A 21,980-nucleotide genomic window follows, 5' to 3' on the forward strand; every position below is an offset into this window, starting at 1 on the left:
CCAGGATAGAGGACTGCTGCTGAGACTACAGTGACTTGTGGGAAAATCTAGGAAGACATGCTACGCTGGAAGGCAAATATGCCCTTTGAAGAGCACGGTGCTATGGCACCGACATCCCATGGCTTGAGAGGGGGGATGTTTTTGCCTTGCAGGTACCTCATCCAGTCCTAGCCCTGAAACCATGTTTGATCCTGATCAGTGCCAAGTAGTCCCTGAGCACCACTGGTGTGGCACCACATCTGGAAAAAAAATTGTGTATACACACACACCAAACCCCAGGTGACCTATAAATTGGAATGGTTATTTGCTTTCCTTAAAACTCTTCCATCACCTAAGAGGGGCTGGAGAAGACTGGGGATAAGGTGCTTACTGCCTCAACTCTGACAGCCAGGGAAGGCGGCCACAGGCCATGAGTGGAACCCCCTTTACTGAGAGCCAAGCCTCTTAAGATGTGCTCTAGCACACACAAATGTCTCCAGTCTTGTGACAAGCTCAAAGGGCCAGCTCTTCAGAAACAAATCCCTCCAAGCTCCTTCCTACAAGGAGGCCCTGCAGACCTTGGCTTGCATTCCGATTGGCTGTTTCCCTCTTCTTTCCTTGCCTTCTAGAATACAGCAAGCATATGGTGCCCTGGGCATACCTGGGAGTTTTTAAGGCAAATTCACTTCACTAATTTTGGTAAAGTTATTCTCTGCTTCACCTTTGAAACTAGCTGGGGTTCTACTGTGGCTGCCAACGGCCAGGCTGTTAAAGGACCTTCGTCAAAATTCCCCGAGGTGGTCCTGTCTTGATGATCTTCCTCTCACTTACCTGCTGAAACCAATTAACCCCACCCATCCCCCCTCCAGCCCAGATTTATTTTCAGGTGCTACATTTAAGTCTATTCAACACCCTTGGTCACTAAGCAAACACAAACTAGTATTTACATTTGTAGGCAGGAAAACATTTTGAGCAATAAAAACTCAACACCGTATTGTCAACAGTGTTTTATTTATACCTACAAAAGAAAACAAGATGGTATCAAAAGGACAATTTACAAACTAAGAAGAGTAACATAGCTCTTAGCATTGCGTGCCCCGACATCACAGCCACAATCTTTCAAGTCTGACGCGCCAGGAATGTGTTCAGAGACCAGCAAGGACATACGAGAGAGCTCTGACCCCCAGCGAAGCCACCAACCTTTCAGATGAGGAGGAAGTCCACACAACTGTTAGGGTGGGGAGCGCCCCAGAGCTTAATACTGAGATCCTGTCCCTATGTGTGGTTCGGCCAAGGCTGCGCCAACGAGCATCCAACGAGGACTCTGGTGCTCGATGGTGCAGCCGGAGCAGCCCTGGATTCTGAGTGACACGTGGAGGTAGAAAGTTACTCTCGAGCTGTACAGGAAAAGCCGCCAGATTTCAGCTGGGCGTGGGGTGAGGACCATTGGGACTTGGAGTTGGTAGAAAAAGGAAGTCGGCACAAACCAACACACTACTGGCCAACATCTGAGAACAGGTGCTCCTTGTAGTGGCACCCCTGTGGGTTAGTTAAGAAAAAGAAACCGCCCAAAAACCACCAACCAAGTTTTGGTATGGGAATCTTTTAAAACCATGAACCAGTGAATGCTTAGACCAAAACGAATTTGGCGGGAGGGTCTGAGGACAGCAGTTTTGCATGTGCCTACCATCCTCCCTCAACCTCAACTTCAATATGGGGGGGGGGGGGGCTTAAAAAGAAAAGCTGTTAAAAAGTGGGGGGAGGGGGAAGAAAGGATATCCAAGCTCTGACATGCATGAACATCAAACTGTGGACAACCTACCTGTATGCTGACCGCCAGCCACTCAGAGCCCAGACACAATCCCTTCCTTCTCTCTCCCTGGAGTTTCCGAAGGAAAAAACAAAGAACAGCTCTCGGGCCGCAGCCAGAGTGCATTGGAGTCTTGGACTATACGGAGGGGCAGAGCAGTGCGACTGGACCCGGGGGAGGGCTCGTCCCAGAGCAGTCCAGTGCTCTGGGGAACACAAGAGCAGAAAACCTTTCCAGGCCCACCTGCTCCAGAAGCCCCAGGACATGAAACAGGGTTACTATGAACGGGACAAACTCACCTACCTTCAGATGGAGGGACAAGTAAGTCAAAGGACTTACTTAGGCTTTAGGCCTGTATTACTAACTTCCCTTAAGCACTACCTACCTGTAAAAAGCTGAGTGCAAAAGGATGCTGAGGACATCCTGAAGCTTTTTGTTAAAAGTATTGCAGAACAGAGCGCGAGGAGAGTTCTAAGAAACCCTTAAGATTTGTTTGAAGATAATATGGCCAAAAGGGCTGAGTAGCTGGCAAGGAGTTAACTTTCATTCTAGCGCTACAAATACAGAGTTTAAAAAAAAACTTGCCCATTGAATCTATTCTGTTTATAATTCAAGGTGGATCTTTACACTGGAAGTGAATGCATACTAACTGGTTAATAAAGGAAGTTCCCGTGAACACTGATGTTCCTTCTGCTCACAGCAGCCGTCTGGTTGGAAATGGAGGTTGCAGACGGGCCCTGGTTATATGAGGACAAAAAAGAGGCAGATTCTGGCCAGATGCTGAGAGGCTACACTTAACCATTGCAACCAACACTGGGGATTTTTAAAGATATAGTTAAAAAAAAAAAACAAAAAACGCAGACTCAGCAATCCAACTTCTAACCTGACACTAAGCTATTTTTATAGGGGGCGTGAGGGGAGGCATGTGGAAGGGGAACAAGGGGATGAAATCAATCAAGAACAAAAAAAGCATCGAACACACTATCAGCCAAAATGACAATGGCAATGCATGGTCTTAACTTCTGGCTGAGAAATTGTCCCAGCCCGAGAAGCAAAGGGGAACCTCAACAATGGGGATCCCTCTGGGTTCCCTAAGTCAGTGCTGAGTGAAGTAAAGCAGCTGCCACCAGTTCCTGCAGAGCTCTCCCACCCCCACCCCACTCCCTAGAATAACCAAAAAAAAAAAATTAGGCTCTCACCAAAGGGCCAATACCTTACTTATCCTTTTTTTTTTTTGATGAAAAATAGCTCAAATATCCTCAACATGCAGTAAGTTTGGGAAGGGAAAAACTCTTCCAGTCAGCTATATATATATAGATATATTTTTTTTACAAAATCTGTTACGACAGACTGGATCATTTTGGCGGGCAGAAGAAATCTGGCAGTGAAATCTAACTAATCTGCATGAAAGACAAATCACAGCAGTTAGGGAAGGAGAAAGAAAAAGGAAGGGAAGGAGTTTATCTGTGCCTCACTTGCGGGAGGGGGGTGGTGGTGGCGGGGGTGGCGGGTACTGGTAGGCTGTCTGCCCCATGTAATTTATCATGCTGGTGGCTCCTGGGGGTTGAGCAAACTGCTGGGACATGAGAGGCTGTGGCTGCTGGCCGGACCGGCCGAGCCCACTGAACTGCTGGCTAGAGCTCTGTGAACTTCTCCCTGTTGAGGCGGTGCTGCTGGCCCCGTAAGTGCCAGCCCCGTACTCCTGGGCTGTATAGCCACTGGTACCGTAGGCGGCGGCCCCATAGGTGCCTTGCCCATAGGTATACTGGCCAGCCTGGGCACCAAAGGCAGAGTTGGGACTTCCATAGCCACTGCCGTTAGCATAACCCGCTCTATCGGTTTCACTGCGATCTCGATAGCTTGCTGAGTCTCTCCGGCCACCATCCTTGACTCCTCGAAGTCTCCGGTCACACTCATCCTGATACATCAGATTGGGATTATTGGCCGAAGAAGTGGTCCGATACCGGGAACGACCTCCTGGTTGCAGAACACAAGAATTGTATGAGGCATCACACTATGGTGTCTGACTGAGTCACTCCCATGGGGCTAAGATCACCTAGCGGGGACAACCTCAAAGTGAATCAACCAGAGAGGACTCAATTTATTGTGCCTCAGGACCAACACTCAGGAAGCCTCTCTGCTCAGAGCAGGCTTCACTTCCCTGGGAACGCAGTATCTGTGGTCCACTGTGGCTGAACCAAGAAAGGGTGAAGGTCCCTAAAAAAAAGTACAGCAGGGAGAGTGCTTGCTTTGTACGCGGCCGAACCAGGTTCAACCCCCCAAACCCAGCACAGTCGATTCCACCCCCCCCCCACCATTGCCCTACACCAAGTAATCCCGGGCTGTCATTGGGGCCCCAAACAAACCAACAGCCAAATGTAATGATTTCAGAATATAAGAAATCTGGAGCCTGAAGACTGTACCATGGGTAAGATGTTTGCCCAATGAGTGGGCCATGTGAATTTGCTCCTCATTATGACTAAGTCCCTTGGGCTCTGCCTGAAAGGAGTATCCACAGCCAGGTATAACCCCCAAAGCAAAAAAAAAAAAAAAAAAAAAAAAATATATATATATATATAAAAATAAAACCCAACACACAAAATGACAAAATCATGCTAGGTATTAAAAATAGCCAACATTTTTCTCCATTTCACAACTGTCCAATTTTTCAGACCTGCTTTTTTTTTGGGGGGGGGGGGCACACCCAGCGGTGCTCAGGGGTTACTCCTGGCTGTCTGCTCAGAAATAGCTCCTGGCAGGCACGGGGGACCATATGGGACACCGGGATTCGAACCAACCACCTTAGGTCTTGGATCAGCTGCTTGCAAGGCAAACACTGCTGTGCTATCTCTCCGGGCCCTCAAAATAGTAAATGTTATGTAATTATCTACAGAAATGAAATTTCTGCAAAGATAAGAAAATCCTAACAAGCTCCAAATGTTTCTAAGCAGTTCTTTGTCACGGAGCCACATACCACAGACTCACACGTTTCTGACCAGGAAACAGAAGTATATAAAGATACCTTTGGCAGTGCCTGGATCAACTCCAGGTCTTACCCTTACCCCCTCCGCCGCCTCCGCCTCTGTGGTCCACCAGTTGCATGAGCTTTGGGTTGATGGCCTGGTTGGCCTCCTCCAGCACTTTGATCAGCTCTCGGGCCTGCTTGAGATTCCCCGGAGTGAAGAAGGTATAAGCAGTGCCCTTGTTGGTGCTACGAGCTGTTCGGCCAATCCGATGCACGTAATCTTCAGAGCTGTTTGGATAGTCATAGTTGATGACAAACTTGACGTCTTCCACATCTTCGGAGTTGGCGATGAGTCATTGATTGAATAGGTAGGTTGAGGTGGCAGGGAAAGAGAAGGTAAAGGACATGCCAACAACAGGTGGGAAGCACGAATGCAGGTGACAGTAAGAGGAGAGAAGGGCAAGTTAGTAAACGTTCTCTACAGGAACCAAAAAGACTCATCCCAACAGAGTAAAAGAGGACCCCAGACCCCCGAGGATGAGACAAGACCAAACCGTGGGAGCACCTGATACGGTGATCAAATCTATGTCCTATCCATCCAAACACAAGCCCCCCTCCTGTGTCAGAAATGCAAACACAGGAGTCATAACAAGTTCTAGTCCCGTCCTTGACGGAACTGGAACGTAGGAAAAAGCGGAATGGCCACAAATCATCAAGTTTTATCACTTCTACTCTGTTGGGAGAAGCCTGGCAAAAGCTACCAATAATATAACAAACTTACCTTTAAACCAGTCACAGAGCAAAATGAAAAAAGAAAAAAAAAAAAGAAAAAAAGAAGAAACTGCACATATTTTATTACTATGTTTAAGGAGACAATGAAAGTTGATCAATTAAAAAATATTTTCTCTAATATTTAAAAAACCTATCAGAGCCCAAGTCACACACACAACCTATTTTCCTTTGCAGAAGTACCCACATTTTTATTTCCCTTTTTAAAGATCGCAGTAACACATTACACTAAAATTTCACTGTATCACCAAGCCCAGCTTTGCCAAATAAGATTTTTTTTGCTCAGCTCAAGGTTATTTCAACTCAGTACTTGCTTCAATGACCAAGATTCTCTACATAACCTTCTCTACATAACATTATCCAGCCGGAGCGTGGGGAAAAAAACCCATGAAACCTTGAGACACAAGTTTACCATTCTGCCCACTGCTGGGAATGGGACTGAATAACCTCCTCCTGCTCGAACATGTACATGTTAGTGTAATGCTTTCAGCTAAATGCCTATTTCACCTCCTGAAGCAAACAACTTTACGACTGGAACAAGAGACTCCTAATGTTTTGTGGGAAAAAAATCTGCATTTTACAAAGAATATCCAGAAATATCCTAGATAAAACACAGATTTTTGTGATAGAAATAATGAAAAAACATTCTCTGTTTGTTACCAGACCGATGCACACTCCCTCCTCCTGTGGGAAACCGCTGCAGCCGATCCCGTCTCTTTGTCTTTTATTTTTGGCGGCCTCCTTTCGAAAACTCCGCCTTCTGACACGGGACCACTGGAGCGCGGGGAGCATGCATCAAGGGTCCGTGGCACTGAGAAGTCCCCACACACGCTCGCTCTGTGAACTGGCTTAGATGCTTCTCTGTAGCCCCATTTGGTTGCCAAGCGCCGGAGAACCTGGGTTCGGGTAAAAATTTCAGGTCCTCCAACGCCTCCCCCAAGGATAATTGGGGTGATTATAGAAAAAAATAATTAAAAAAAATGAAAGTTACATCCAAAGGGTCAGACTGCATCAATTGCCCAGACTGGATTAATTTCAGGGGAATGAGGGGCTGATTTAAAAAAATTCATGTGCTAGGGCCTGCAAAGGGGCGTTATGTCTGTTTCTTATTACAGTAAAGGCTCCTCAAGTCCGTACTGACCCCTAAAGTCCTGAAATCACACCAGAAAGACGAGAAGGCAGTTATCACAGGGGGCAGCGTGAGTCTCCGGCTAGGGGCGTTGATGCAACAAAGGGAAACCAAAATTCATGGGGCCAAGATGAGAAATGGGGAGGGTGGAGCAGGGTGCGGGGGCAGGGAATTAGGCTCCATGAGTATATCTTCAGAGCTGTGGTAAAGCTCCCAACTGAACCCCGCCGAGTCTGACTGGAGTTCAGGGAGGCTGAACTACACTGCAGGCCCCGCAGTGAGCTCATTCCCAGCAGCAAGTACTGGGACCTAGAGGCAACAGTTTGAACACTAATACGTGCGCGAATTTCTGGAAGGGAGCAACTGGGGCAGAGGGGAGCAGACATGGGACACGGTCTTCACACTAGAAGGTGTCCTGCGGGTGCCTATGAGCAAGCACAGACGCTGGTTGTGTCCAGTCAGGCCTGCCCTGGTGTTATCTGTGCACGACACAGTATTATCTTGCTGTTTTTAGAGAAGAGGCTGGAGATGGGGAGAAACGGGCAGGTACGGTTTTGGTGAGCTGCCTAGTTAAGAATTTCCTGTCTGACAAGCCTATGACAGGGCCCGAATCTCCAATCGCTAAGTGGGAGGGACTGAGACTAGCCGAGAGGCTCATCTCAACTGCTTCTGGCCAATGTAGATTTGCCTCGGCCAAGTACTCAGGGATCTGCAGCCGATAGCAAAGCTTCTGTTAAAAAACAAAACAAAATCAATTCAATACTTTTAAGTTCACAGTGTATAGCTTAAGCAAAAATAAAAAAGTTCCCAGTGGGAAGGGAGTAGTGGTTTCCTGAGGATTACTAGAAAATGATGGGGGAGTCAAAGAACTTACCTGAAGGGACCACTTAAGAGGCCACTGCTCCCGACGGGAAGTGAAAAAAGGCCTGGTGACTCAGCTGAAAAGCGCCCCTGTCTATGAGGTAGAGCCTTCACTTTCCAGGATCTTGTAGGACCTTGGTCAGCTTTCTGCCATTTTGGTGGGTTTCCCCCTCCATTTGATTTTTACAAGGCAGCAAACACGGGGACCCAAAAGAAGCTCCGATGTTGAGTAACAAGAAACAGACTCGGGGACCTTCCCTCTCCCCCAACTTGGATGAGCGGGGAGTTAGGCGAAGAGTCTAAGTTATTCTAACAGTAGCCAATTGATCGGGTTGAGAAATGCAGGGGCACACGAAACAAGTATTTGGAAGTGTCTAGGCAAGATGCACAAAGAAGCTACCAGCACATAGCAAGCCTGTAGAAAAACCACCGTCACCGAAAGCTTTTCTGTCAAGTGCTTTCAGGCCTCAGCCTCTTCTCCCAACAGGCCGAAGTTCTAGCCGCACAGATCCAGACATGACCTCAGAGGGCAGAGACAAGTCAGTCATGGCTGCAGCCCCTCACAAGGAGGGGACGACGAGGGCAAAGGACCAGAAAGGGCTTCGTTTCTATAGTCCAGCGCGAATGGCTGGCTGGCTGCTTCAGGTAAAATACAAGGGAATTTGGTATGTCCCATTTTTCTGGGTCAGGAACTTAAAACCTGTCAATGATTTTAAGAGGTTCATACCAAAAAGAACTCATCTTAAAAAACTTACATTTGGAGCTATGCACAGCTTTGCTCAGCCACAAGATCGCCTCCCACCATGAGGAGACACTCGGGCACCGGCTTCCTCCTCTTACAAGGCCTTAAACCAGAAGCCGGTAGAAATTGACAGGAGTAGGAGGAAGAACTGACAATCAACGAGTTTGTTGCCACGAATAAAACTGCACTCCGCAAATTTAATGCTACGGGATGCTGTATTTATGCTTTTTTTTTTTTTGTGGTTTTTGGGTCACACCCGGCAGTGCTGCTCAGGAGTATTCCTGGCTCCAGGCTCAGAAATTGCTCCTGGCAGGCACCGGGGACCATATGGGACACCGGGATTCGAACCAATGACCTCCTGCATGAAAGGCCTTACCTCCATGCTATCTCTCCGGCCCCTGTATTTATGCTTTTTAAACTGTATTAGCACCCATGGACTTAGATATCCATGGACTGCTCTGGGAGGATTAAGGGAAGAAACTAGCTTCTAAGAGCTAGGTTTAAGTAGGCTCATTTTGTTCAGCCAAAAATTTGAATAAAATCAGGAAGTGAGATGTTCAACTGAATGCCTCTTCTCCCTCTATCTGTCGAATAGTCATGCCTAGGCCTTGCTGCAGACCAAAGCCTGTTTGTTAGGAGCAGGAAGAGACTTTGAAAATAAAAGAAAAACAAAAACAAAAACAAAAAACAACAACAACAACAAAAAACACCAAGGTTAAAAAAAATTGTGGGGAGGAAAATCACACTTTGTAATCTTGTCTTTTACTCTATATGAAGACGTGTAACTTGCATTGACAAATTGAAATGACAAACAAATCTTTAAACCAAAAAATACATGTACCATCGACAGAGACACCTATCTATACAAACCTAGCCCTCGGGAGGCTACGTCTGTGGCAATGAGGATGGGAGCCTTTCCAGAACGGAACTCTGTAAGAGAACAGACAGACGGGCTTTCAAAGGCCAGTCAGTACTACTGACACCCCCTAAGTGCTGTCTTAGGACATTATCAAATAAACATTCCTACCTGCCCTTCTCACCTTACCATACTTAAATCTCAAACAATGAGATAAAAAATGCCTCTTTTAAATAGGAGACTAGTTAGTGATGATCACCGCTAATAAAGTACCAACAAAAGAACAATATCTAACAGTATTGCAAGAATCTTAAGTCCCTCCTCCTTAAATTCTTAAATTCCCTATGAGGGAAGAGCTTTCTTTGTAAACCGATGTTGGGAACTTTTTTATTTAATAATTCATTATTTTTTAGATTTTGGGTCACACCTGATGGTGCTGACTAGCTCTTGGCATTAAAGATGGAGTTTTGGGTCTCAGTATGCAAAATTGCACTCAGCACTTTAATAATGACGCTGGTTGTTTTCTGAGATGTTCCTAAAATGCCTTAGAGTTGCCAGGATGGGGTCTGAGCATAGTACAGCGGGCTGTGTGCCTGCCTTGCATGTGGCCAACCCAAATTCAATCCCCTAACACTGCCTCACCAGGAGTGATTTGAGTGCAGCACCTCAGAATTGTGGAAGACCCCAGTTAGACGGAACTCCTGCTAGAGCATGTCTACATCACGCTCCCTAAGGGCCAGGAGCAGGACAAACTCTGGCCTAGGGGGCCCCCTGCCTTTTATTAAGGAAAAAAAAATCAAAGAGAACATATTTGGAATATAGTCACATAATTTCTTTGTTGTATTCGGCCATCTCACGCTACCCCAGGATTAACCAGTTCGGACAAAATCAGCATATTACCTACAAAGAGAACCTTCACTCAAGGCCCTCTCCTCCACCCACCAGTGACCCAAAGGCCACACCGGACTTGGCTTTGCACTCACCATTAAGCACCCAATCTCGTTCTGGTTGACTCTTATCTCCATGAATACACATAGCTGGCCAGCTGTGAGAAGAAAAATAATTGGAAATCTTAGAAATCTTTACAAAGGAAGAAAGAGCTGCCAAACAAACATGAAGACACATTAGTGATACAAAGGGTGGCTGTGCCCTCTACAGAGGAAACATGTGTCAGGCATGACTGCTTACAGTAGGACATGAATGACCTGAGCTAGACTCACCCATCTCTGCGCATCCTGCGGGTGAGGTCATCACAGCGTCTCTTTGTCTCCACAAATATTATTGTCTTATTTTCTTTCTCAGCCATTATTTCCTCCATGAGTTGGATCAACCTAAAACCAAAACCAACCATAAAGCCATCATCGTGACTGTCCTTTCTGTATCTGAGGTAAAAGACAGCTTTTACCAGTCCCTAGGCAATCTATCCTCCCAAGCTATTTTCTATATGCTTACTCCTTGTCTTTAGTTACAATTTTCTTATACAAACTATGCTATTCTAGCAATACTACCAATACAAAAAATGGGGAGGTCTCCTGACTTTGATTTTTTCCTATTATTAGGAAAGGTCAATCAGAGATCAAACTAGTGGGGCCAGAGTACAAAAACAGTGATAAGGTGGGTTGCCTCTCATGTCACCAAACCAGACTCAATCCCTGGCACTGTGTAAGGTCCCAGAGCTATCCTGGAGTGCAGAGCCAGGAGTGAGCCTTGACCACTGCTGCTGTCCACCTGGTGCCTTACTTGTGGTCCTTCTCGCTCTCCATGCAGACGTCCACAATCTGGAGGATATTGTGGTTGGCACTCAGCTCCAGGTTGCCCACATTGATCTGGGTATAATCACGAAGGAAATCCTCCGCCAGCTGCCGTACTTCTTTTGGCCAGGTAGCACTCCACATCAATGTCTGCCTATCGGGCTATGACCCGGGGGGAAAACCAGTTTTTCTTTTAGGCTAAGAAGTTGCAATAGGAAAAGGCTACAAAGACCTCAAATAGTATACACACCCTGATTTGGTCAACAATTTTACGGATCTGAGGCTCAAAACCCATATCGAGCATTCTGTCAGCCTCATCCAGTACAAGGTAAGTGCATCGACGAAGATTTGTCTTTCCTGACTCCAGGAAATCTATCAGGCGTCCAGGAGTAGCTATACAAATTTCCACACCTATGACAAAACCAGAAATGCCATCAAAGAGGAATTCTTCTGCTCTATCCCAGCATCCAATCTGTATACATCCTAGCCCTGAAGAAAGCCTGATGAGACCATGTGTCCACCGTTACGTCTGCAAAGACAGTGTTGTGTGACAGTCTCGAGATTTCACACTGAGAACAGTCAGTGTTCAGGGGTTGAAGATAATACAGTAGGTAGGGGGCTCTGACTCACACCGGTCCAGGCTCAACCCCTAGAATCCCCTGTGGTCCACTTAGAACAGCCAGTTTATTCCTAAGTACAGAGCCAGGAGTAATCTGAGTGTTGGGTGTGACATCCCAAAGCCAAAATAAAAAAATAAATTTCGGGGCCGGGCGGTGGCGCTAAAGGTAAGGTGCCTGCCTTGCCTGTGCTAGCCTTGGACGGACCGCGGTTCGATCCCCCGGTGTCCCATATGGTCCCCCAAGCCAGGAGCAACTTCTGAGCACATAGCCAGGAGTAATCCCTGAGCATTACCGGGTGTGGCCCAAAAACCAAAAATAAAATTAAAAAAAATAATAAATTTCAACTATACACAAAGTAATGTGCATGGCACCGAGGCCTCCTGTATGACAAGTGCGTGTGTTCCATTCCTTAGACCTCCACAGCCTTTTACCGAGTTTACATTCCTATGCCACTTTTGAGTATAGTTTCTCCACAACCAACCTGTCCCCACAATCTAATTGAACCCACAATCCTTACCCCTACACGAAGAATTTCTAAGCTATCACTGAATTCTCTTCAAAATGCATTTTTTTTCTTGTTTCTGGGCCACACCTGGCTCAGAGGTTCCTCCTGGCCCTGTGCTCAGAAATTGCCCCTGGCAAGCACGGGGAATCATGGGATGCCGGGATTCGAACCACCGTCCTTCTGGATGTAAGGCAAATGCCCTACCTCCATGCTATCTCTCCAGCCCCAAAATGCATTTTTTTTCTTTAAGAAACAACAGACAATTTTTATGTAATGAAGTAAAAAACATACCTCTTTCCAAGTCTCGAATTTGGGGGCCCTTGGGAGCACCTCCATAAATGCATGTGCTCTTCAATCTAGAGCACTTGCCATAGTCATCAGCCACCTGCTGGACTTGCTGGGCAAGCTCTCTGGTTGGAGCCAAAACCAGACACTGAAACAAGAAAGAAAATTAAACGCACACATACACACTACTTACTACAAGACTCAAATAGGTTTTAAGAAAAGTATTATCAAAAAGGCTAATGTGGTCCCTTCATAGTTCTGACCAAGCAGGCACTGGGAAAGCGGGGACTTCAGGGAGGGGGGGGGCAAGCACACAGAACACTTTAGTGCAGTCACTTTAGGTGCAGGATTAGGCTAGTGTGTGTTAAGTAACTTGAGATTGTTTTACCAACTTCTTTTTTTTTTTTTTTTTGGTTTTTGGGTCACACCCGTTTGACGCTCAGGGGTTACTCCTGGCTATGCGCTCAGAAATTGCCCCTGGCTTGGGGGGACCATATGGGATGCCGGGGGATCGAACCGTGGTCCTTCCTTGGCTAGCGCTTGCAAGGCAGACACCTTACCTCTAGCGCCACCTTCCCGGCCCCTGTTTTACCAACTTTTTATAAAACAAAAGAGAAATAAAGTTTAACTATTCCTGTAACAAAGCCATGTATTAAATATTAAGTGGGCAATGCCTCTAGTTTAGCACATTCAACAAAAATAGTCTGGAGAAGTATAGGTAAGGGGCTAGCCCCGCATGTGCTCATTTGACCTGCAATCAATCTTAGCACCACACCCCGTCCAAGCAGAGCTAATAGTTCTTAGCAGTGGTCATGAGGTGTGGCCCAAAATACCAAAATACAGTAGAGAGGATAATGGGCTACAGATAATGTGGCAGCAGTTGAATGCAAACAAAAGCACTCACTGTGCTAACAATTTCTCTATGAGCCCAAGTAGAAGACACTATGCATTACCTAAGGTAAAGGAATGCAGTTCTATTTTTCATGGCTTTTGTGAAAGACAATGTAACAAAAAACAAGTACAAGATGGGGGCCCAGAGAGATAGCACAGCGGCGTTTGCCTTGCAAGCAGCCGACCCAGGACCTAAGGTGGTTGGTTCGAATCCCGGTGTCCCATATGGTCCCCTGTGCCTGCCGGGAGCTATTTCTGATTGGACAGCCAGGAGTAACCCCTGAGCAATGCCAGGTGTGGCCCAAAAACCAAAAACCAAAAAAAAAAAAAAAAACCACCAAAAAAACAAGTACAAGATTACAAAAGCAACTAAGATACACATTCAGGAACCCAACTGGTCCCTAAAGGACTGCCTGGAGTGATCCCTGAGCAGAACTAGCAGTACCTGGTATAACTCCCAAAACAAAGAATATTCAAAGTAAAGAACACTACTCAATCTCTCAGGACAGAATGCTCCACTACAGATCACTTTACTACAAAGTGTATCCTCAAAACTGACTCAGGGTAGATTTCACCAAAGCCTCCCCTGGATCTCTAAGCATCACAGAGCAATTAAGAGCAGCGCCTGAGGGGCCAGAGAGGGCGTTTGCCTTGCAAGCAGCCTATCAGGACCTAAGGTGGTAGGTTCGCCCCACATGGTCCCTGGTGCCTGCCAGGAGCTATTTCTGAGCAGATAGCCAGGAGTAACCCCAGAGCACTGCTGGGTGTGCCCCCCCCCCAAAAAAAAGCAGCACCTGAAGCTCAACACTGGTGAGCATCAACCACATTAAGAAAAAAACTGAATCACAACGGACTGATTTCATTATTAAAGGTACCAAAATTCTGTTCCCAAAGCATGCTGTGGGCAAGTCACTGAATGACTCTTTAAGGTTAGTAATATAATTCCATTTTCAAATGAGTGGGGTGGAGAATTTTATCTGTGTTATCTGAATTCAGTGTATGTAAAGCAGTGGCTGAATCACAACCAATAAGCTGAAATTATTCTTAGAAGTCCACTTACGATTGGGCCATCTCCCCTTTCCAAGTATGGCTGGTGGTTAATATGAACAATTGCAGGAAGCAAATACTGGGGGTGAACAAAAGAATGAATGTAATATTAAAACCAAGCCATTATTTTAAGTTTAAAATCATCAATTATTGATAATGCTTAAAAAGACCCCCCCCACTGTTACATATGTGTGCAAAGCTAATCTGCAGATCAAACACTTCCACTCCTTTCAGGTAACAGTAGCACCTACTCTCTGAACTACAATGTAACGAACAACGAGAACAGGGCCAGAGATAACCGTGGAAGGGAACTGAGTGGTGCCAAGTACTACAGGAATGACCTGAGTGGAGACAGAACAGGCCTAAACCACCGCTTCCCTTCCCCCCAAACTACAATATGGGCTGGAAAGATTGGAGGGTGGATACTTATTTTACTCGCACCTCACCAAAGTTTGATCCTTGGTCCCACATTTGGTCCTCCTGAGCAGGAGGCGGGAGTGATGCTTGGGTGCAGAGCCAGAAGCAATACCCAAGCACCACTTGGGCCTCAAACCCAAGCATGACTACTCTAAAACCAAACACTTGAAAACGGTGGTTTACATGGAAGTGAGTGATGGCTCAGTAACCAAGTGCACACCTGGCAAGCATGCACCTAGATGAAGCATTCAGTGTGTCCACCACACCTATTTGGCAGCCTGGAGGCACAAGATTTCTGAAGTGTTCTGAAGCACACTGTGCAAGCGCTAAGCCAATCACTTCAAGAGAATGGGGTGTCCTTTTCTAGCATACATGTGATTGGTGCTAGAGACTTAATACTGTGGGCCAACCTAGTTAAATCCCAGTAGAAGAGGCAGGACTGATTTGAGCATAGCTGGTGGGTCAAAACAAACACAGCCCCCACAACATAAAAGAATATATGGGGGGGGGCCCCAGGATTGGGATAAGGCATGCCTTGCATGCATCTAACCCTGGTTTGACATCCTGCATCCCATATGGTACCCCGAGCCTTCCAGGAGTGATTTCTGAGCGCAGAACCAGGCACAACCCCTGATTGCTGATGGTTCTGGCCCAGAAACCAAAGGCAAAAAAAAAAAAAAAGATAAACAGGTTAGAGCAGCTGAAACTTCCCCAGTTGATACATACCGCCAATGTCTTCCCAGAGCCAGTCTGAGCAATGCCCACCATATCCCGGCCACTAAGAGCCAAAGGAAATCCCTGGCACTGAATCGGAGTTGGTTCTGTGAAGTGTTGATCCATCAGCACATCCATGACATACTCTGAAAGGAAACATGCACTGCGCTTAAACCAAACCAGACACAGACCAACCTGTAAGTTCACTGCGATTTACAGCTCTTAGATGACAAATGAAGGTTTGAGACTCCTGAAGTCGAGGGGAGGGGAGGGGAGGGGAGGGAAGGGGAGGGGAGGGAGAGACATCTCCCAATCTCATGACCGTGAAAACCCACTACCCTCATGTTGCATGGTAGTTTGTCAAAAATTCAAATCAGGGGCCGGACGGTGGCGCTGGAGGTAAGGTGCCTGCCTTATCTGCGCTAGCCTAGGACGGACCACGGTTCGATCCCCCGGCATCCCATATGGTCCCCCAAGCCAGGAGCGACTTCTGAGCGCATAGCCAGGAGTAACCCCTGAGCGTCACCGGGTGTGGCCCAAAAACCAAAAAAAAAAAAAAAAAAATTCAAATCACAGGTCCCTGAGTAGTCTAGGGAGCGGACAGTACAGCAGGCTGGGTGCTTGCCATGCATGTAGCCAACCCAGATTCAATCTCTGGCATCCCATATAGTCCCAGGAGTAAGTACTAAGCACCACTAGGTGGGGCTCACAGGGCCCTTCAACTAAATAAACAACAACTAAATAAACCCCTAAACAGGTGAACAAAAGAATGTGAGATAATGCACGGGGAAGACCACACTCAATCCCTGACTGATCTGGTTCCCAAGCATCAGCGCAAAGTTGAGCATGACCCCCCAACTGAGGCAGCAATCTCTTATTCAACAATCAGAGTATTTTTCCCTTGGGCAGATTAAAAAGTGGCTAGGGCCCAGGGAGCTAGTTGAGGTCTCGATCTCGGTGTTTCTCACAGGCTCCTTGCCCTCCCTGGAAGCCGCCCATTAAACGGCCAGGACAGGAGAAAGCACTCAATAGTGAAGGTGCTTTCTTTGCACACAGTCAACTTGGGCTAGACTCAATCCTACAGGGATCTGAACCTATCACCAAATATTCCCCGACCCATATCAACTATTACCTTTTTGAAATGTTTTTTTTTTGTTTTGTTTTGAAATGTTTCTATATCATTTTAATTATCTCCTGAGCCTCTGTCAAAAATTTAAATGACACAATCTTACCAATGACTAAAACAGTTAAGAATCTGGGTTGGAAGACAACTCACGTGGGAAGTTAGCATGATGGAAGGCAAAAACAGGCTTGGGACACACATCACCCCCTCGCACTGTAATCTCTTTTTTTCGACGTAGTTCATCAACTTCATACTAGGAGAAAATGAAGCCAGGTTGTAACATGAAGCAGCAGGAATACGTAATGCTCATCTCTTTCATGCACTTAATTTGCTCAATAAAAGAAATCTCATCCAACCTCCTAGTATATTTAAAGCCATGATGACAAACTGATCAGGCAGCATAGCCAACAGCAGAGAACCAAGCAATCACTATAGGCATGTCTTTTATCTTGTAAAAGAATGAACAAAACCAAGAAAAATCCCATTTGTAAGAGTTAAAGAACATGCCTACTAGGGTCTGGCTAGTGTGTCACTTTCATAATCATAATCGCACATGAAAAAGTTAAATAAACTTACTGGTGTCAGCCTTGCCACTTCTGGATGTTCCACATAAAAATTCTTCTCAAATTTAGGGAGCTCGCTCAAATCCCACTTCTTTTTACGCAACCGCTCTCCAGGATTACCAAATTTCTTCAAGGCAAGGCCACCGCCACCTCTTGCTCCAAATCTAGAGACAAAATACTTATTAATTTCTTGGGTGCGTGTTCGGGTGTTTGTTCCAGGGGATCAAACTCAGGGCCTCATATTAGCAAGGCAAATGCTCTACCCTGGAGCCACAACTCTGGTCTTGTTTTGGGGAAAGCCAGACTAAGCAGTTCTGGGGCAGGGACAGACCGCAATGCAGAGGATCAAACCTGCATGCAAAAAAGTGTGCTTGCCCTTTGAGCACTCTCGGTGACCTATGTTAATATTAGGTGCCCAAAATCTGCAAAAAGGCAAGGATAGATTAAATACTGAAATTTCTCCTAGTTGATAGTCACAAGGCTCCAAAAATGGAGAATGTCTGAATTTTGGTTCTGGCTCTGGGGGAATGCTGGAGATTGAACCCAGGCTGGCCTCCTGCAAGGCAAACCCCCTACCAGCTAGCTATACTACCGCTTGTTCTTCTTCCTTTTTTCTAGTTCCTCATTGTGGCTAAGTAGATATTACTGTTAATTTCACTTGCGGAAGCAGGCTACTAATAACCATTACTTGGGTTATAACAGCTGAAGATTAGTTAAAAGCAACCTTTTTGTGTTCAGCAGACATGTTCAAATCATAGCAAGCAGTTAAATTCAACTGGAATACAAATTTCTCCTAATTCCACGATACCTTGACCCTCTCCAGCTCTCAACTTCAGCCTATTAATGCGCGGGCACTGTTTGGTGTACAAATAGAATTTTTGCGTCCTGGGTTCCCCCCCCCCCCAGATTCCCTGAAAACACTGTAACTGAATTTCCTTTTATCACTTAACCCACTCAAATTATCTTGCAGATGGCTCCACTTTATAATTGACAGGCAGTAGTTGTACCAGAATTTAAAGGGCCCAATTTTCTGGAATTCAAAGTAGTCTTTAGAATGATAAAAACCCAGCTAAACATTTCTCTAAATACAAAGACTAATGAGAGAAATCTTTTAATGCGGGAAACATTTGGTACCTACAGTCAACAGGAAGAACTTAAAAATATGAGCTGCTGAACTTTGTAGGATATTTGCCTTGCACGTAGATGAATGAGTTGGAGCCTCACTACTCCATATTGTTTTCCAAACACTACCAGATACGCTCCAACCCCCAAAAAACAGTATAAAATTAAAAGTAGTTGCTGTGCACGCAGCTGACCCAGGTACAATCCCCAGCATCCCACATAGCCCCTCCAGGAATAATCCTAGAGGGCTAAGTGTAGACAATGTAAACAATGTTACATAGTACATATATCAAACTGTATTCTGTGAGTCCAGGCCCTCATTTAAAAACGAAGCAAATGTGGGCCAGATTGGGAGTGGTGTCCCCCACCACGTCTGCCGTGCATGCAGCCAACTCAGGCCTATTCCCGGCATCCCATAAGTGCCCCAGAGCAGAACCATTTATGGCCCAAACACAAACAAAAAGCAACTGAGAATTCAGAAGATATTTTTTCCTTCAAGGCTCTAGGGCAGGGATCAGAGCAACAGTACAGCGGATAAGCGTATCTGCACACAGCCAGATGTGGCCCAACAACCAAAGAAAAATAATTCAAGTCACCGGATAAGCAGCTCAACTTTCCTCCTCCCAAGAAATCTTTGTTAAAGCCCCAGTGTGCACCAAACACCCACCAGCACCGTAATGGCCTCTCTATTTCAAATTCCGAACCCCCAGTACTGGAGGGGGGGGACTGGCGACTGTTCGGCCGGGTGCTGTAGGACTGCTATAACAAGACCAAAAAAAAGGCTTGGGGGAAAGGCTGAGCAGAACCCAGAATTCTCTCAGTTCTGAGAATAAAGTGAAGTAAAGGCAATTTGCTCATTTATTACCTTCACCCCAATTTTAATCATAGCCAAATCGAGCAAAAGTAACCGCCATCTCTTAAGCATCAATTTGGTGCCTTGGGGTGAGAGGGAGGGGAACCCACAGTAGATTCGACCCTGAACTCCCAACAGCAACGAAACTTCCCCGCGAGGAAGAAAGTCAAAAGCTCTGCTGCCATTAAAAAAATTAAAGTGAGGGAGAGAGAGAAAAGTGGAGGGAGACAGCACAATAGGGAGCTCCCCAAACATGCCTGTGGGACAACCCAGTGACTCCCAAATGAGCCTATCTTAAAAATAAAGATAAATAAATAAAAGTTGGGGTTGGGGCTGGAGCGATAGCACAGCGGGTAGAATGCTTGCCTCGAACACAGCTGACCAGGGTTCAATCCCCTGCATCCCAAAGGGCCTCCCTGAGCACCTCCCAAGAGTAATTTGATTCCCTAAGAGCAGAGAATCAGGTTCGATCTCCAGGATCCCCCTATGATCCCTCCCCGAGAGTGATTTGATTCCCCAAGAGCAGAAAACCCAGGTTCGATTTCCGGGATGCCCCTATGATTCCCCCGAGCCTGCTCGAGCTAACTTCTAAGCGAAGCCGGGGGTGGTGTGTGGAAGGAAAACGAGTAAAAGAAAAAGAAAAGAAAGTGAACATAAAGGAAAAAAGGAGCCACATAAATTAATAAAGCAAGAGATAAAAGGCAAGAAAACGAGCAAGAGAAAGGAAAGGTGGAAAATGAGCAAAAGAGAAAAGAATAAAAAAAGTGAACAAAAAAAAAAAAGAGGAAAACGAGCAGGAGAAAATAAAAGACCGAAACAAAATAAAAAAGAAAGTGGACGCAAAAGAGGGGGAAAGGCAGAAAATGAGCAGAAAATAAAGAGAGAAAATGCAAAGTAAAAGAAATGGAGCAAGAAAAAAAAAAAGACAGAAACTAAAGAGAGAAAATGCAAACTAAAAGAGAGGGAGCAAGAAAAAAGACAGAAAGTGATCAGAAAATAGAGAGAAAATGCAAAGTAAAAGAGATGGAGCAAGAAAATAAGAGAAAAGGCAAAGTAAAAGTAATGGAGCAAGAAAGAAAGGCAGAAAATGAGCAGGAAATAGAGAAAATGCAAAAAGAAATGGGGCAAGAAAACAAAGAGAAAAAAAAGCAAAGTGAAAGAGACGGAGCAAGAAAAAGGAGAAAGTGAGCAGAAAATAGAGAAAATGCAGAATAAGAAAATGCAAAGTAAAAGAGATGGAGCAAGAAGAAGACAGAAACTAAAGAGAGAAAATGCAAAATAAAAAGAAATGGAGCAAGGAAAAAAAAGGCAGAAAATGAGAAACTAGAGAGAGAAAAAGCAAAGTGAAAGAGATGGAGCAAGAAAAAAAAAAAAGAAAATGAGCAGAAAATAGAGAGAAAATGCAAAATAAAAGATGCAGCAAGAGAAAAAAAGACAGAAAATAAAGAGAGAAAATGCAAAGTAAAAGAGAAGAAAATGAGCAGAAAACAGAGAAAAGGCCAAGTGACAGCGAGGGCGGCGCCGGGGAAAGGCCGCGCAGGCGCGAGGAGGCCGCAGCCCGCCCGCCGCCCGCCCGCCTTACCCGCCGCGGTCGCGGTCCCGGTCGCGGTCCCCGAAGCCGCCCCCGCGCATGGCGCCGAAGGGGAAGAGGTCCGGCAGCGGGGCGCGCGGCGCGCGCGGGGGCTCGGGCCGGGGGGCGCCGGGGGCCGCGGGCGGGGCCGGGGTCGGGGCCGGGGCGGCGGCGGGCGCGGCGCCCTCTCGCTCTCGCTCGGCTGCGCGTTCTCCCGGCGCGGACGCCACCGTCGCCGCGTCCCTCGTCGGAGACGGAGCGGAGCGCGCGGAGAATCGGGAGCGGCGGAAAGAGCGGCGCAGAGAGACAGCACGGAGGCCCGGGAGACGCGGCGGCGAGCGGCTCCTCCTGCTTCCTCGCCAGGCGCCGACTCGCACAGCACAAAATGGCGGCCGGGCTCCGCTGGGCGCGACGCGACGACGCGACGTCGACGTCAACGGCGCGCTCAGGCCGCCCGCCCGCCCGCCCGCGCAGGCGCGTTGCCGGCGATTCTGGAACGCGGGTTACGCCGGCGGCGCAGGGGGAGAGGCGGAGGCGGCACCCAGTTTACGCCGCGGGCGCGCGGCGCTGAGGCCGCGCAAGCGCGTGAGTGGCGATTCTGGGACGCCCGTTACGCCTCTGGCGCGGGTGTAGAGGCGGAGGCGGCTGGCAGCGGCGGGGCTCGGTTACGCCGCGGGCGTAGCGTTCCCGCGCGGCCCGCCGTAAGTAACTCTCGCGAGAGGTGGGCGGGGCCTCCGGCGGCCGTCGCGCGACGTCCCGTTCCTGGCGCCGCCTCAAGGCGAGCCTCGCCGCCTCAAGAATGCGGCCGGAAGTGAGGCCTGCGCGTGCGTGTCGCTGGCCTGAGACAATGGCTGTCTCCCCCCACGAACACACACACCCTTCCACTTCCTGAGGCCACACACACACAGCTCCCAATTCGTGTGGCCACACACACAAATACACACACACATCCTTCCACTTCCTTAGGACACACACACACATCCTTCCACTTCCTGAGGCCACACACACACATTTACATTTGTGAAGCCACACAAACACACAACCTTCCACTTCCTGAGGCCACGCACACACAGCTCCCAATTCGTGAGGCCACACACACAAACACACACACCCCCTTCTACTTCCTGAGGACACACACACACATACACTTCATGAGTCCACACACACATCCTTCCACATCGTGAGGCCACGAAAACACACACACTCCTTTCCACTGATGAAGACACACACAAACACCCTTCCACTTCGTGAGGTCACAAACACCCACACACACACCCTTCCCTTTGTGAAGCCACACAAACACACAACCTTCCACTTCGTGAGGTCACACACAAACACACCCTTCCACTTCGTGAGGCCACACACACACACACACACACACACACACC

The 21,980-nt window shown here is 47.1% G+C and overlaps 1 protein-coding gene across 1 annotated transcript; it reads right to left on the reverse strand.

The window, feature by feature from the left end:
- Window positions 1-971: 971 nt before the first annotated feature.
- DDX17 (DEAD-box helicase 17) lies at window positions 972-20,734 on the reverse strand. The gene is made up of 13 exons (XM_049771584.1): window positions 20,605-20,734; window positions 17,061-17,211; window positions 16,638-16,737; window positions 15,374-15,507; window positions 14,244-14,309; window positions 12,299-12,440; window positions 11,133-11,293; window positions 10,872-11,044; window positions 10,352-10,462; window positions 10,115-10,176; window positions 9,146-9,205; window positions 4,852-5,088; window positions 972-3,766 (listed from the first exon to the last, which is right to left on the reverse strand). Exons 1-13 carry the CDS (start codon window positions 20,652-20,654, stop codon window positions 3,261-3,263), a joined length of 1,953 nt encoding a protein of 650 aa, XP_049627541.1. The 5' UTR covers window positions 20,655-20,734; the 3' UTR covers window positions 972-3,260.
- Between the last annotated feature and the right edge of the window lie 1,246 nt (window positions 20,735-21,980).

This window comes from Suncus etruscus, chromosome 4 (assembly GCF_024139225.1).
Source record: "Suncus etruscus isolate mSunEtr1 chromosome 4, mSunEtr1.pri.cur, whole genome shotgun sequence".
Lineage (NCBI taxonomy): Eukaryota > Metazoa > Chordata > Mammalia > Eulipotyphla > Soricidae > Suncus > Suncus etruscus.

Bases quoted from the DNA above. Each gene is read 5' to 3' on its own strand.
- DDX17 (XM_049771584.1), bottom strand. From the start codon at position 20,654: ATGCGCGGGGGCGGCTTCGGGGACCGCGACCGGGACCGCGACCGCGGC. The intron at 12,441-14,243 runs GTAAGTGGACTT...TTCTTGTTTCAG, and splicing joins AAAGGGGAGATGGCCCAATC to TGTCTGGTTTTGGCTCCAAC. The intron at 10,177-10,351 runs GTGAGTCTAGCT...TTCTTCTCACAG, and splicing joins CGCAGGATGCGCAGAGATGG to CTGGCCAGCTATGTGTATTC.